The 15,415-nt window shown below is 48.2% G+C and overlaps 1 protein-coding gene and 2 non-coding genes across 3 annotated transcripts; 1 reads left to right on the forward strand and 2 right to left on the reverse strand.

Annotated features, from left to right (window-relative positions):
• Positions 1-989: 989 nt before the first annotated feature.
• On the reverse strand, positions 990-4,266 carry INAFM2 (InaF motif containing 2). The gene has a single exon (XM_072962680.1). It carries the CDS (start codon positions 3,648-3,650, stop codon positions 3,186-3,188), a length of 465 nt encoding a protein of 154 aa, XP_072818781.1. The 5' UTR covers positions 3,651-4,266; the 3' UTR covers positions 990-3,185.
• A 5,576-nt stretch (positions 4,267-9,842) lies between these two features.
• Positions 9,843-9,915, reverse strand: TRNAF-AAA (transfer RNA phenylalanine (anticodon AAA)). Its single transcript has one exon. It is a non-coding gene; the product is annotated as a tRNA-Phe (tRNA).
• Positions 9,916-12,626: 2,711 nt separating this feature from the next.
• Positions 12,627-12,700, forward strand: TRNAI-UAU (transfer RNA isoleucine (anticodon UAU)). The gene has a single exon. It is a non-coding gene; the product is annotated as a tRNA-Ile (tRNA).
• Positions 12,701-15,415: the final 2,715 nt, after the last annotated feature.

Genomic DNA, 15,415 nt, shown 5'->3' on the forward strand with positions numbered 1-15,415 from the left:
ACGTGTGAAGCCGTGTGCAACTGCACAAGCCACATGTCACTGTCTATGGAAAGGAGGGGCTGACTCCAAAAACCTTGGAAACTCTTTCACTCCCCTTCTGCTCTGCCTTACCAAGCCCTCTCACAGAAAGCCATTGTGCAGGCTCAAGAGGGAAATAAAAGAAGGGCGGACTTTTTCCATGCTCCCCTGCAGACTACAAGGTGATGTAAAAGCACAGCAGCCACCCCCCATCAGCTCCAAAGAAGTGCAGGCCTCAGGGGGCCCCACTGACACTGGCTTCTCACTCCGCTTCGCACTGGGCAGCATTGTCCAATAATGAGCTGAGCTCAATCGCTTGCCGTGTATTTTGCAGCACAACTAATCCCTTATATTTGTGCTTTTCACCCACATGTCTTTTACTGTTTGCTCTAAGGAAGAAAAAGCCTCACCTTCAAAGCAACCTACACCTTTTCTGAGCCCTGTGGCTCTCTGGCCTCCTTCATTGTAGACCAAGTCTGACCACTGCAGGTGCATCCATTGGTCTCCCCCCAGTATTCTTGAGCTTTCTAGGGGCCAGCGGTTTAAATAAAGGTGAGAACAGTGATGCTTTCAGGTGCTGATCGTCACCTCAGCTGAGCCCTCAGACAGCTCGATGTTTATAATAATTCTTAATATGCGTGCTTACGGGTCCCTTAGCTTCCTCAGCAAGGCAGGCATCTGCTCAGAGTCCTTTAAAAGCAGAATTTTTTCAACCTTGTTAAGGTTGGCAAAAGGTAGCTGAACCAGGTATCACTGTTCTTCCGACCCCGTGATTGCTTCCTGACGATGATGGATTCCTGCCACCCTTCACTAATCAATTTGGTTAAACCACCAGGCACCGGGAACAAGAGAGCAACTGCTTTCTCCTCCTACACTTATTCATCACCACACCTCAGACCACTGCCTCTTCCAACCTCTACTCCTTCCCCAAGAAGCATGAAAAGAGAAGCAATCAACTTACACAGACTGACGCAGAGTTCTTAGAATGTATTTTTGTTCACCTGAAAAATAAAACTTTTAAAAAATATACAGGACTTTTTGAGTACAGGTATATCTTAAATGGCTGAATTATAAATAATGTCTCTGGTCAGGCTCACAGCTAGAGCTGGAGCTAATGTCCCAATTCCAGTGAAGGCTTTAGAGAGTCAGGAGGCCAGCAGCTGGACCCACGAGTGGTCTCTCTAGACTCTTTGATCCATCTCAAAGTGGATTAAACAGTCCAGAATGCAGGGGTCAGGGTGGGGACAGGGGACTGGACTCCCAGATGTTCTCCTGCAAGTTCAAAGGATTCTTGAAATAAGAGATCACTTTACAAATTATTAAAATATAGGACTAAAAATCCACACAATAAATATAAATTACAGGCTATTATTGAAGTTATAAAGTGGCATTTTATGTTTCTTCTCCAAAGCCCTCACCAAAAATTTTAAAAGGCCTCAGAGGCTTCCTAATAACCAGTCAAGTCAGCTGCTTAGAAATCTCCAGCCAAAACACCTTGGGGGTGCTACCAGCCTGCCCCTATGCTATGACAGCTCAGCTGCTATTTTCTTGCCCACAACAGGACATGGCTTAAAGCAAGGCTGTTGTCCTGTAAACTTGGATCAGGGTTAACTAGAGTGTAAGCCAGAAAACTGGAGAAATTTGTTTCAGGACTCAGGTGGATAAGTTTCTGTTGTTGTTTTTAAAGTGCCTCATTTCCCAAAAAGGAAACACTAAGGGTTTTGATATCTCGTCACTACCCACACTCAACTGCCTAAAAGCAAGTGGCGGAAGGAAATGGAAACCAAATTGAGGATGTATAATTCTTGGTGCCCCAGAGCTAGGTACGTACATGTCATTTCTCTTGATGTTTCTCATCTCAATAAAGTTATAGGCTGCATATACGTAAGGTTTATTAGGAGAGGTAAAGACAAGAAGATTTAACCTTCTCATGGCTGGTCTCATCTGTCTATCAAAACACAATCCTGAGTTTGAAGCCTACATTTCAGCCTTTCAGGTTCTACGACAATTCAAAACCAGAGGACGTGCTCAAAGCTCTAGTTTCACAACAGATTTCATCCTAATCACAGGGCTACGCTGTCACTATAGGCTCAGGGAAGAGGGAATGTGAAGGTGATTACTGGGACAGGACAAGATCTTGAAGAGAAGAAAAAAATAATAATAAAAAAAGATAAAACACTTGCGAGCCACTGTACTTACAAAAGGTTTGCTCTTCCTAAAAGAATTCTGAGGAGAAGGCCAAAGATTGAAGCACAGAGGCATTGCTCTTTCCCTTCCTTCTTCCCTGGCCCATATCCAGATACTTAGGGCTGCAACAGGAAGCCTCTTAGGTGGGGGCACTAGGGTGGGAAGAGGAGGTGATCAGTACATCTCCCACCCTCCCTAAATTGCTTCTACTTCTCCAAAGATTTACCATTGTTCTTTCAACAACTCTAGGAATAATTATACTCTTTTGTGTCATAAACCTATCTCTCTGAAATAGGAGGGGGAAAAGGGGAAAGAGTGAGTAATGAAAAAGTGTTTGTGTCCTTGTGGCTAGTTGCACTTGGGGGCCAGCAAATAGCCCCTGCTTGACCCCCATCAGTCAGTAGCTACCCAGCGTGTGGGAGGATACATGTAGTTCTATGTAATTATAGCTTCTAGTGCATATGTCAACAACTATATACAGAGATCTATAAATTAAATGCATCTGTGGCCACTGCAACTAGGTTGACATACCTGAGCTCCACTACTTTTGGTGCCCTCCTCCTTGCGAGAGCTTCTTCGGCTTATTAAAGAAGAGCCCCTATAGCTCCCTCCTTCCCCTGAGTCTTGGGGGAAAGCTCGAGTCACCCCTGCACACAGGATACAGAACAGCAAGCGGCGCATAAGGGTTCGGCGCTGGGATCTCCCCACCCCTCCCCCCTCCCCCTTATGGCTCAGGGCCCTGGTGCAGCACGGTCCTGGGAAGACCAAACCCCGAGAGCAGCACCCGGAGAATCGTGGTCTGTTGGCTGAAGATCGGGCTGCAGGCCCCTCGCCCCTGGGGCGAGCCACGATGGTCGAGGGAAGGGAGGCGTTCACTCCCGTGGGGGTCACTCCTGCGGGCTCCCCGCCTGGTCCTGCTGCAAAGTCCTGCCTCCGGGCTTGGGGAGGATGGTTTCCGGCCGCCCGTGGCTCTGAGGGGTTCAACGACTCCTAGGCGCCGCCGCTGCTTCCTCCTCGTCCTCCTCGGTCCCCCGCGGCTGCTCCAGCGGCCCGGCCAGGGGGCTGTCGGCAGAGGGCTCCGGAAGCACGGGCCGCGCCGCCTGCAGTGGGGGCGCGTCGCGCGGCGCCTCGCGGCGGGACGACCCCGTAGTGTTGGGTCCTGCCGCTGCCACCGCCCCCGAAGTCCCGGACGGGCCAGTGGCGTTGGAGCCGCTGGGGGGCGGGCCCGCGGCTCCCCCCGAGGTCCCGGCGCCCACCGGCTGCCAGATGAGGCTGTAGTAGACGGCGAGCACGATGGCGGCCAGAGACACGGAGAGCACGTAGGCGAACACGGTGGCGAGCCGGACCCACTTCTTGTTGGTCTTGGCCGCCATCTTCGCCTTCTTGTCCCCGGTGTAGGTGGCCGGCTTGCCCCGCTCGGCCGGGGCCGCGTCGCGCTCCTTCATGGGGGGACCCCGGCCTTTGCCCCGGTGCTCCACGGCCCCGGCTGGAGGGGGCCTGGCGGCCTGCGAGGACAGAACAAGGGGCGGCCCGGCGCCCTCGGTTCCCCGCCGCTCCACGCTCCGCTGCCGCTCCTCACGCCGCCAGCCCGCAGCCCGCCACCGCGTCGCTGCAGCTGCCGCCGGGGCCTGGACCAGTCACCGCCGCCAGCGCCGCCGCCGCCGCCGCCCCGTCAGCTGCTTCCCCGCCGCCGCCACAGCCACAGCCGCCACAGCCGCCCGGCTCCGCGTCCCCATCCGCCGCCGCCGCCGCCGCCTGCCCGGCCGCCGGCTGCCCGGTCTCCTGTGGCCTCGCGGACAGCGCGCTCCGCTCCAGCCGGGCTCCCCCGCCTCGCGCGCCAGCAACAAGGGGCGGGGGAGAGAGCTGCTGGGGGCTGCCTCTTAAAAGGGCGACGCCGGGGTCCGGAAGTGCCGCGCGAGGAGGAGGCGGGCTGCGGGCTGGCGCCGTAAGCCCCTCCGGGACGCCCCGTTAAGAGAGAGTTAACGGAGGCTGGCTCTTAAAAGGGCAACGTCACTGCAGCCCCGCGCGGGCTGGCGCGGCTAGAGTGGGAGCCCGGGGCGCTTCTTTAAAAGGGGAACGGCGGCGTTTGGGGCGAAGTGCGGAACTGGAAGGGGGACGGGGAGGGGCGGTCTGAGCGCGGAGCTGTCAACTCTAGCACCTCCCCCTCTATGCCCTCGCTGTCCGAAGTGACAGGTGGTATAGCAGCAGCGGCTTCCGCTCCCAGGCCTCAGTTTACCCCCAGAAGTAGGGATGATTTCGTGTTGATGTAATCGGCTCGCGCCCCGCTCCACGTACCCTCCGGGCGGGTCTTCCAGACCCCTTTACACCTAGCGAGCCTGGCTTACGTCCGTCTGGCGTATGCAGCCAAGGAGCCTGGAGCGTGCACTGTAGTCACAGCTGGTCGTGCCCCTTCCCCGCCGTTCACCGCATCCGCCCCCCCCCCCCCCGCTTCTCCGCCTCCCCGCCTAGGCTTCTCCGCTCTCCTGATTCCCTGTCCTCTTAAAGCCCCGATTCAGGCTGCCCAGACCAGCTGCTTCCGGAGCTTTTAGGACAGTACATGTGCTGAGCAGGTTCTCCAGACTCGCCTCCCACCTTAGTCCTGAAGTTGGCAACAGGTTCCAGGTCCCGCAAGCTTGGACTCTAAGCAGCTGCTTTCCTCTGTGCCTTCTCCCTCCTTCCACCCTCCTCTTTTCTGTTTTCTCTCCTCCCCATTACCTCTCTATGAGGCTTTCTAGAATTTCTGGTTCCCTCCTCCTTGAGTTCTACTTCCTGTGTTCCCAGAGCTGAGTGTGTGGACCACCTGGGTGTCTCAATGGATGTGGAAGACTGTGCCTGCAAATGTTGGGGGTGGGGAGAAGACTAGGATCTGATGGGTAAATCCCACCTCTTGACTCTTGGCTTCAGACTCTGTGGGGCAGGACCCTCTCTGCCTTTTCTATTTCTCTTCCTTCTCCACAGGGACCCTTAGCTTCCAGACACCATACCTATGAAGAAGCCCCACCCCAACACTGCTGCCCTGCCACCTCAGCTGCACAGAAGCCAGGTGGCTGCCAGAGCTGAGTGTGCTGATCAGTTGCTGAATCTGCAAGCTCAGAACCCAGCCCCTGACTCTCATTCATGAGGCTCAGGTGTGAGTCTATGACTAGCAATGGCCAACTGGATGCTTACTTCCAGAACAGACCACGGTTTTACTTTCTGAGAAATTTTAAAGACACTGTAAGTTTGGAGTGCTTATTTGCCTTCTGCAGACTGATAGGGAAAAGATGACAACTCCTTCCCATCTTGATCCCAGATTGGCCAGAGCCCATCTAGCAGGGCGGCCTATTAAGTCAAAATCCCTGAAGTGTCTCTGGATATTGGACTCTCTTCTTTCCCTTGCTCTCTGGCCCTCCTGGCAAGACCGAGCATACCAGCTATATACCAAGGTGAATTATTCTTAGAGATTCCAGGCGAGACCAGCCCAAAGCCTACTTCCAACCACTTCCTTGAATGCACTCTGAATTTCTTCTGTTGTACATTAAACTTCTTTCTTCCTTCTTGGTTCCCAGTGGAGCAGGAAAACAGCATGCCACTCTTTTCTGTACTAAAGAATAAATATACTTGAAGCCCTTATTCAATTCCTTTCAACCTATTCTTCTCCAAACTAAGCAGTGCCAGATTTTTTAACCTGTCATCAATAAGACCTATTTATTATCTGTGTTTATATAGTGTCTTTTACCCTAGGAACTCAAAATGCTTTCAGATATAATCGAGCCTGATCTCCCTGGTGCCTGAGCCATTAAGAAACCATTAGTGTATTCCTGTTGCAGGCAACTAAATGGCCCCCTAGTGGCCTGAAAGTGAATATGCTTCTCTAAGTGCCTCTCCTGGACTCAGTCAGAGCAGAGAATCTAGGCAGCTTGGGGACAGAATGGGCCCAAAAGATTCTTTTTGTGAATACCCTCATGGACTTTAGAACCTCCCCCACAACATCCTCATGGAACACTCTCCTGCATCAGCTAAAAGACCCTCCATGTTGGTGTTACTGTCTGCTCCCTAAGGCAGCCTTTTCAGGCTTTGGAAAAGTTCTGACCAATTCTAACAGCAGTAATGTCCACACCTTTATTATGCACCAGGCACCATACTAAGAACTTACATTCTTGCCTCATTTGTCTCACAACAATCTACTAGGTAGTTACTATTTATCTTCACTTTAGAGATGAAATTGCCTCAAAAAAGTTCAAGAACTTGTCCAAGGTCACATAGCTAGATAGAATTCAAACCTGAGTACTTCTGACTCTAGGGCATCGGATTCTGATCCCTGCCCTACTCAGCCTCATAGGCAGAGCTGAATTTTGCCTCTGGAGCAGATGTTGGGGTACATCACCCTCAGGATGAACACATTCTTCTAGCTGCTGGGAGTGTTGGCTACTGTTGGCGCACAGCTGCCACTATCCCTGGGAATTGCCCTCAGGCACCAAAGGAAGCTGCATCTCTCTCTTGGCCTACATGACCAATAAATAGTGCCAAGATGCAACAAAACCCAGCCAGATGTGCCAAGGCCCACTAGGGAAGGAAGAGGGCTCTGTCCCCAAGGAGCTGCAGAAGTAGCCAGTTACATACTGGCAGAAGCCAGGGAGGATGTATAGGCTGGATTGAGAAGGAGCTGAATATTAAGTTGAATGAGGGGGAGTTTATTGATATGGGGGCACTCCCTGTGAAACAGGACTTAATATCTTGACAAGGATCCTAGGATACAGGAGAAAGGCAATGGCTCACCAAGTGAAATGGAAATGCCAGAACTACCATGGCAGAAGGTGGAGGAGGGTTCAAAAAGCTCAGAGAAATGGGCACGCTCTAGTGCATATTCTACAGAAGGCCAGAAACCCACGTAAGTTCTGCAGGAAGGCCCAGAAGATACTCTGGTTGTCAAAGCAAAGAGGAATTCATTGATGAGAAGCTCAGTTTGGGCTGTCCTCTGTAGGCCAGGGCTGACAGCAAGAGGCCAAAGCAGAACTGGCTCCCTAATAGCAATGGGAATGATAGGACTGGGGAAAAAATAGAAGTTAGAGATTGGCACAACTATGGTAATAAGCAGCAAGTTGGAGTGGCAGTGGGGGTCCTGAAGTAGAACTATGCAGATGGTAATATTGTGTAGCATCCGAGTGTAGCATCCCTGGGGGCAAGCGAGATGGGCAGCCAGTAATGGTACTGCTCAGCCTGTATCAGTGGTTCTCAAGATCACTTTACACCCTTGAAAACTGATACCTCCAGAGAGCTTTTGTTTCTGTGGGTTATATCTATTAGTCTTGGCCATGTTAGAAATAAGACTGAGAAATTTGTAAAATATTTATCTGTTCACTTAAATAATTATCCCATTGTATGCTAATATAAATAGCATATTGTTATGAGAAATTACTATACTTTATTTAAAAAGTTAGTGCACAGAGTACCTTTTTTACATTTTTGCCAGTCTCTTAAATGTGCCTGTATAGACAACAGCTGGATTCTCACATCTGCTTTGGTTGGCAATATGTTGTTTTTGGTTAAAATATGTGAAGAAAATCCGACCTCATGCTGATACGTAGTTGGAAAAGAGAGGAGCATTTTAATAGTCTTTCCAGCTAATTTGAGGTATTTTTCTTTAATATTACACCAAAACTTAACTAGCAATATTTTCTTAAATGGCAGTTGTAATGTAGACTATGAAACTACATCAGTGAACTTTTTGTACTCAATCACATTAAAGTCTGCTGATCTACTTTGCTTTCTGAAAGACTCTTCTTCCCATGCATGGTTTTGTAACATCCTTCAGTCATTTAGAAAATATTGGTTCATTGAATTATATAGATCTTTCAAATATTGATATAATTCATTATACAATACTGAAAATCATATTTGTTAGTATCATTAGAAAAAGTTTTGTAAGTATTAGGAATCTGTCAAGCTCATGATAGATAGTGCATACAAGTTTCCTAAATTCTAATTTTCATTTGAAAGCTCAAATTGTATTATTGGTAGCAAAAGCTATCAGTTGTTTTCCTCAGAGTTACAGGCTTACCTGGTTTGAATTTGAGAAAAGATCTGCCAGATAACCAAGTCTGAATAACCACAGTTTATCTGTCAGTTATTTTTTCAAGTGAATATGGTGTTCCATGAAAAAAGTGGCTCATTTAGCTCATAATTTGATCACATAAGTGTTTTTCCTCAAAAGAACCATTATATTTCTGTGTGTAGTACAGTACTTTCCATTTAACTACAGAGAATATTTTAAAAGACATGTATTTAAGGATCATGATTTAATAAAGATTAACAAATTTCATTGCTTCATTAAGGACATTCTTAAGTGAAACTCTCTCTTTCTTTCTTTCTTTCTTTCTTTCTTTCTTTCTTTCTTTCTTTCTTTCTTTCTCTCTTTCTCTCTTTCTCTCTTTCTTTCTCTCTTTCTCTTTCTCTCTTTCTTTCTCCTTTCTTTTTTTCACAATGAACTACCAGAACAGTTTATTGCCACTGCCTTGGTTTGTAAAGGTGCCAGAAATTTTATCCAATATTGCTCTTGCAAAATCAGTGCAAATATCAACACAGTTAAAAAGATAAATAACATCTTACTATTATTATGAAAATATTCTGACCTTGTGAAACACCTGAAATGATCTCAGGGACCCCCAGGGATCTGCAGACCACACACAATTGCTGAGCTGTACAAGGAAAAGGAATCAAGAATGAGAGACCAGGTGGTTGATGGTGGTTGCTCCGATAAAATGTCATAATACCTTGTCTGGTTTCCAGACCCACTCAATCCAGAACCTTTTGACTGAAGGAGAGGTTGGGTCCCCAGGAGGAAGGCTGCTGTAATACTATGGCAATACAGTCATGACTTTTCTACTCCTTCCCCAAAGGGGACTATTTACTTGGGTAATGGTACAGTGGGGGAAGCGGAATAGCCAGACATTTTAAGGTCATGCAGTGTCTGAGTTGACGTTGATATCTGGAGACCTGAATCATCATCGTGGCTGCCTCGTAGAGTGGCCCTACATCAAAATATGTACAGGCTCATGGCGTTCTTAAGGAGATAATGAAAAAGAAGCAACATTTCTGAGTACATGACAGCTAAGAGCCTAGAGGTGAGTCCATGATGACTTGGTTTGAGTCCTAGGAAGAGAAATAATGAAAAATTGGGAACAAGAAGAGGCATGTGGATGTATCTATGGGAGTGGACATAAAGTGTAAAGATCTATACATTACATATTAATGCCCACCAGAAAACATCCACCATGGAGGAGAGACTAAATAACCAAGTAGACAGAATGACTAGGCTAGCTGACATTAGCCAGCCTCTATCATCAAACACTTGTGCTGGCACGATGGAGGCATGAATAAAGCGGCCATTTGGCATAGATGGAAGCTACACATAGGTATATTGTTTATGGTGGCAGGGGTGGGCCCAATAGAATGAGCTCCCACTCACCAGGGCTGACCTTGTCATTGTTGCTGCCAAATCAACATTGCCAGCAACTGATGGCCAACGAAGCTGCTTGGTAATGAGTTGACTGCATTGCACCTGTTCTAATCTGGAAGGGCTGATGATTCATCTTGACTTGAATAAACATGTATTGGTCTTTTTTGGGGGGGTGGTGTTTATTTTTATTTACTTATTATGGAGGTGTTGGGGATTGAACCCAGGACCTTGTGCATTTTAAGCACATGCTTTACCACTGAGCTATACCCTCCCCTCTAATCAGCATGTATTCTGGATATGGCTTTCTCTTCCCTGCTAAAGGCCTCAACCAGCACCACTCTCTGAGGGCTTAAAGAGTGTTTGAATCACTGACATGGGATCTCACATAACATTATATCAGACTAAGAGTCCTACTTTACAGCAAAAGATTGGGCACATGGTTATAGAATCTTCTGGGCCTATCATATACTTTGCTACCCAATGGTGAATAGAGCTGACAGAGTTAAAGAACAGCCTTTCAAAGGTGCTGCTGAAGCACCATTTTAGAGATGATGGGACACCATGCTCCAGGATGTAGTATGTACCTTATTCAATAACTATAATGCAGTGCTGTGGCTCAACAGGTAGGATACAGAGGCCCAGGAAACAAGAGGATGAAGTAGGAATAATCCCACTTACCATCACTCCCAGTGATTCTTTTGGGGGAATTTGTGGTTCCTATTCCTGCAGTTCTGGGTTCTCTGCGTTTAGAGAATCTGGCTCCCAGAGGTGGAACACTTCTACCAGGGCACAGAACAAGAATCCCATAAACTTCAAGTGTGGCCGCTTCCAGCCTTTCAGACTCCTTGTGCCAAGAGACCAGCAGGCAAAAAAAAGAAGTTACTTACTGACAGGGGTACCAGAACCTGATCCTTGGAAAGGGATAGGGCTGCTGCTGCATAATGGGGTCAGAGAAGATTTTGTTTGGCACCCAGGTGATCCTCTAGGGTGTCTCTTGGTACTCCCTTGCACAGTTTTAATAGTAAGTGGACAAATTTGGCAGCATGGTTTCAGTAGAGCATGGAGGTTAGGAGCTCAGATTCCTTGAGAATGAGGACCTGAGTCACTCCACCAGGTAAGCCACCCAGTCTAGGAGAGGTACAAGCCGAAGGAAAAGAGAATTTAGAATTGATAATGTGGCGGGGGTGGGGCTGAATATCAGTGTGACACCAAGGCAAGCTGCAGTAGTAGGGGTTATAGTTCATTCTACTTACTTTCCCAGAGATAGCAATCACCAGAATTCTGGAGGAGCTATTCCCAGGCAGAGTGTGCTTACCATATGATGCAAACAGTTCCAAGCAAAGCGGTGGGGAGAGGTACTACCCGCATCCTGCCTCTGGGACCAAGAAGCTTATCCTCACGTTACCAGGAGCATTGGCTGCTGATGGCTCACAGCTGAGTTTCTCCCTGGGCGTTGCCTTCAGCTGCCAAAGGGAGCTGCCTTGCCTAACTTTATGAGGGATAATCTGCCTGGTCAATGAGGGGGATTCAAAGGTCCAGCCCTCTTGCCTCAGTTGGGGCCAGCTCTGAAGGATCACCACAATCCCCTCGGGCTCCCCATAGAGGCGTCCTTTGTTGTGGCTGCATCCTTGATTAATTTCTTCTTCTACTCAGTCTTGATTCTTTCACTCTCTCAGATGGGTTGATTGTTTCTGAGAGCAATTTCCGATAAACTTTCTGCAAGCAAGTTTCATAATGTTTCATGAGAAACTTGACCCAAGACAGTCATCTAAGTCACCTAAGATTCCAACCTTTGAAGTCCAACCAGGTGAAGTCTCATCTATTTGAAGGTGGACCTCCCAGCCATCTCTGTCTTCTATGCTGGGGTTCCCTGTACCAGTCCTCACAGAGTGTCAGGTGTATACTACATCCTGGCCACCCTCAACCAAATGTCCTCCAGCTTGTGCATTTCTCCACAATAAAGCCCACTAGACTGAAGTCCCTGAGTACATTAGATGTGGTCTGACATGCCAAGAATGAGAATGGGACTAAGTCTTCCTTGGTTCTAGAGCTATGGCTGCACATTGGAACCAAGTTTGAAGCTCTTTACAAATCCGAACTCCTCACTTCTTCCCCTCTCCCCACCCACCCATCCCAGGTCCTGATTCAGAGGGTCTGGGTGCAACAAGGAATGTGCAGTGTTACTAGAGCTTCTCAGGCAATTCTGATTGACATCAAGATGGAGAATCACTGGGCTCAGTACTCGACTTTAATTCAGCAGCCTAAGAGTCTGTCCGCTTTTTTGGCAGCCTTTTCGTTTGACTCATATGGAGCTGGCTGTCAGCAAAAACCCTCAGTTTTATTCACACATGCTTCTGCTAAGCCGCTACTTCCCTACTCTGTCCTTGTACAGTCGGTGACTTGGAGCCAAGCCCGGATCTCAGTGAAGCCCTGTTCATTTTACCTTGTGAGGTTCAGGCTGTTGTGTTAGCAGGTTACCATGTTTTGGGAACCTGTATTTCACAATATGTTCCCTGTCCTCACTGGATTCACGAAGTTGAGGGGCTTGTTCACTGTGTCTTTGCCCAGGTCCTGGTAAAAAGGTGGGCCAGGATAGCAAGAAGGATGGAAGCAATCAATCAGTTCTGAGGGCATTCCCTCATGTGCAATGCTCCATGCCCACCTGGAGAAGGACATCCCCTAACTTATTTCCATCACACTTATGAAAACAGGTCCGTTTCATAGACAGAAAAATGGAAGGAGTAATGTACCCAAGGACATCCTGTAGGGGAAGGAGCCAATCCTTTTCCTGCCATCTTCAACGCTCATCTTTAAGTTTGTAGCCTTTCAGAGGAAAGTGACAAGTTTGGCCTTTCTGATTGGAAAGAGATTTTTAGAGCCAGAAGGAATCTTGGAAATGATCAAAAGCTTAACAGATCAGAGAGCTCAGGTAACTTGCCAAGATCTCATAGGAAACCTTTGCTCCAGTTGAGACTAAAATCTGGGAGGGTATAGCTCAAGTGGTAGAGCACATGCTTTATATGCACGAGGTCCTAGGTTCAATTCCCAGTACCTCCATTAAAAATATAATTAAATAAATAAACCTAATTACCTCTCCCACCAAAAAAAATTCTGGGGGAAGGATATAGCTCAAGTGGTAGAGTGCGTGCTCAGTATACAAGAGGTCAGGGGTTCAATCCCCAGTACCTCCTCAAGCAGAAGTCAATGAAGAAACTTAATTACCTCCCCCTCATAAAACAAACAATACAAGTGAAAATCTGGGCCTCTTGAGAAGGGATCCAGTGTTCTCGCAGCTTCGCCTCCAGGTAAGTTTGATACAAAATGACACTTCAAAGGGAAACACACATGGGACTGATTCTTTTCTGTTTCTAAGTCCCAGATGGTTCCTTCTATGATTCTAGGAGGGGCTGGCATGGGAGAACAGGCAACGGATTTCCTCCTGGGCTTCTGCAGAGAACTCCTGATTGCCTGTCCTTCCAACCTAAGGAGTTAGAACCTCAGCACCTGCCACCCAGCCTTGTCCCTGCCTCCATTCACACTTAGCTCTCAGTGTGCAGAGGGTGGCTGGATCCAGAGCCACAGCTAGACATACAGCCAGACTCATGGACAGCTCCTGGTCCTCACTCTCACACCCGCCTCATAAGGTGCGGGGGCTGTAATGGTGTGAAGGTGGTGGGAGGTGTTTGTCCATGATGTGAGCCCTTGTGCTCATGACTTCATGAGTTCAGCCTGCTTCAAGTCTACAACCAGGAGCACCCCTAACTCAGCCTCCCTTGGGAAGGTGGGTCCAGCCCCTGATCCACACAAACTGCTGAAAAAAAATCCAAAGAGCAAGTCAGTGAAGATTCTTGTGGAAAAAATTGCAATATATACTGAGGAAGAAGTAATAAGAAACTGCATTTCTCCTGTCAGTGTCTGCTAACAAGTAATAATGGTAATAACAACAACAATAAGAACACTATTGAGCTCACATGCAAGCACTGTATTAAGTACTGTATATATATATTATATATATATATTTTTTTTTACTTAAGTGTAGTCAGTTTACAATGTGTCTATTTCTGGTGTACAGCATAATGCTTCAGTCATACATGAACATATATTCATTTTCATATTCTTTTTCACCATAAGTTACTATAATGTATTAAGTACTTTACCTCCATTGTATTATTTCTTATAATGTCCTATGAGGCATAATTATCCCCATTTTATAGGTGAGAAAGTTGAGGCACAGGAAAGTTAAGCATCACCAGATAAACCAGCTAGTAAGCATCTGGGCTTATAGAGCAGTGAGCCCAGTCTGGCTCCCTGTGCCAGACTAGGAAACAGAACCTTGAGGATGCAACATATGAGCCTTCTTCATTCTAAAAGTAAACTAGCCATTGGCTGAAGATGCACAACAGGCCTCCAGACTCCTGAACCCCACTGCTTCATCAGGCACGTCTTGGCATCAGGTAAGAAACCTACCTAATATGACTCTTGCTTGGCTGGTAACTGAGTCCCCTGAAGATCTGAGTTCACCTTCCACCACTAAACTTCTCTGACGAACAGTCTGAGAAACCAAAAAGCATGAGGTCCCCACACAAAGCTGCCAAGTGAGCAAGTGATTTCGAGACCTGCCTCTGGGGCTCCAGCACCGCGTTGCGTGTAATTCTCACTGCCTTCTGTGACCCAAAGCTCGTACATGCCAAACTCTCCAGCATCCTCATCTCCACAGTTCACAATTGAAAGACCCACTGTGGCTTCCCTGAGGATCTGCTTTCCCAGGATTCCCTGCCTTTCCCCGGATTCCCAGCCTTTCCCCAGGAGGCATGTGCTTTCCAGTGCGCCCAGCAGGGGGCATCCTCACCCTTCCACCCTCTTCCCCCGGGAGGTGGGGGGAGGTGAGATTGGCGGACTGTCTGAAGTGCCCGCTACTCAGCTCAGCCCAGGAGGCAGTTTCCCAGACTGGGTGTTGTGTGACACTCCTGATTTTCCCTATATTCACTCTACCATTATTTACACAGTATTTTTGTCAGTTCACATTTTTAAAAACCTAACTGTATTTTTAAAGGGAAAAAAGCCCTCTTTGATGAAGGTTTTCCTGGCTTCCCCCACTGCATGGATGTTCTGCATTCTAAGGGCTGCTTTGCAGGATGTGGGCAGGAGAGGACAGGCCCCACTGAAGCTGCAGTTTGGGGGTCTCAAGAACTGGATTCAGGCAGTGCCATCTCTGGTTTAGTAAAAATGGGTGAGGTTTTTAGTCTGTGGATTCAGAGCCTCAACCTTCAGAGATTAAAAAGTCAAGAGTGAAGAGTCCTGAAACCCCTGCCTCCCTGTGGTGCCTTCAGTCCCATGGAATGGGAGAGCCTGTACCTTCCTCTCCCCATGCTGCAGGAGAGGGAGGGGACTGTCTTTCCAGACCCAAAGTAGAGACAATGCTGCAGGGCAGACAAGAAGGAGCGACTTGGGTGCAGGAGCAGGGGCAGCTGCAGGTGACAGGTGCAGGGGCTTTGGAAAGGGGCAGGGATTTCCCTTGCAAAATCCATTCAAACAGACAGAGAGGGAACCTGATCCCAGGGAGGGAGTTGGAACAGCAGGAGACACCAGAGGGGCCCCCAGAGGGGCCCAAGGCTGGAGAGCTAGGGGAGGAGAGATCAGAGACAGCAGGACTTAGAGAAGGGGGAGAGGATGAGTCCTGAGGGCAGAGAATTGGAAGCATGGAAGATTCCCAAACTCTTTCCAGGGGCTCAGTCAGGCCTTACTTCAGGCTCCAGCCCCGTGGTCTTAGAC

The sequence above is a fragment of the Vicugna pacos genome, chromosome 6 (assembly GCF_048564905.1).
Source record: "Vicugna pacos chromosome 6, VicPac4, whole genome shotgun sequence".
NCBI classification, from domain to species: domain Eukaryota; kingdom Metazoa; phylum Chordata; class Mammalia; order Artiodactyla; family Camelidae; genus Vicugna; species Vicugna pacos.

Excerpts from the sequence above, each read along its gene's own strand:
- INAFM2 (XM_072962680.1), bottom strand. The coding sequence starts at position 3,650 with ATGAAGGAGCGCGACGCGGCCCCGGCCGAGCGGGGCAAGCCGGCCACC.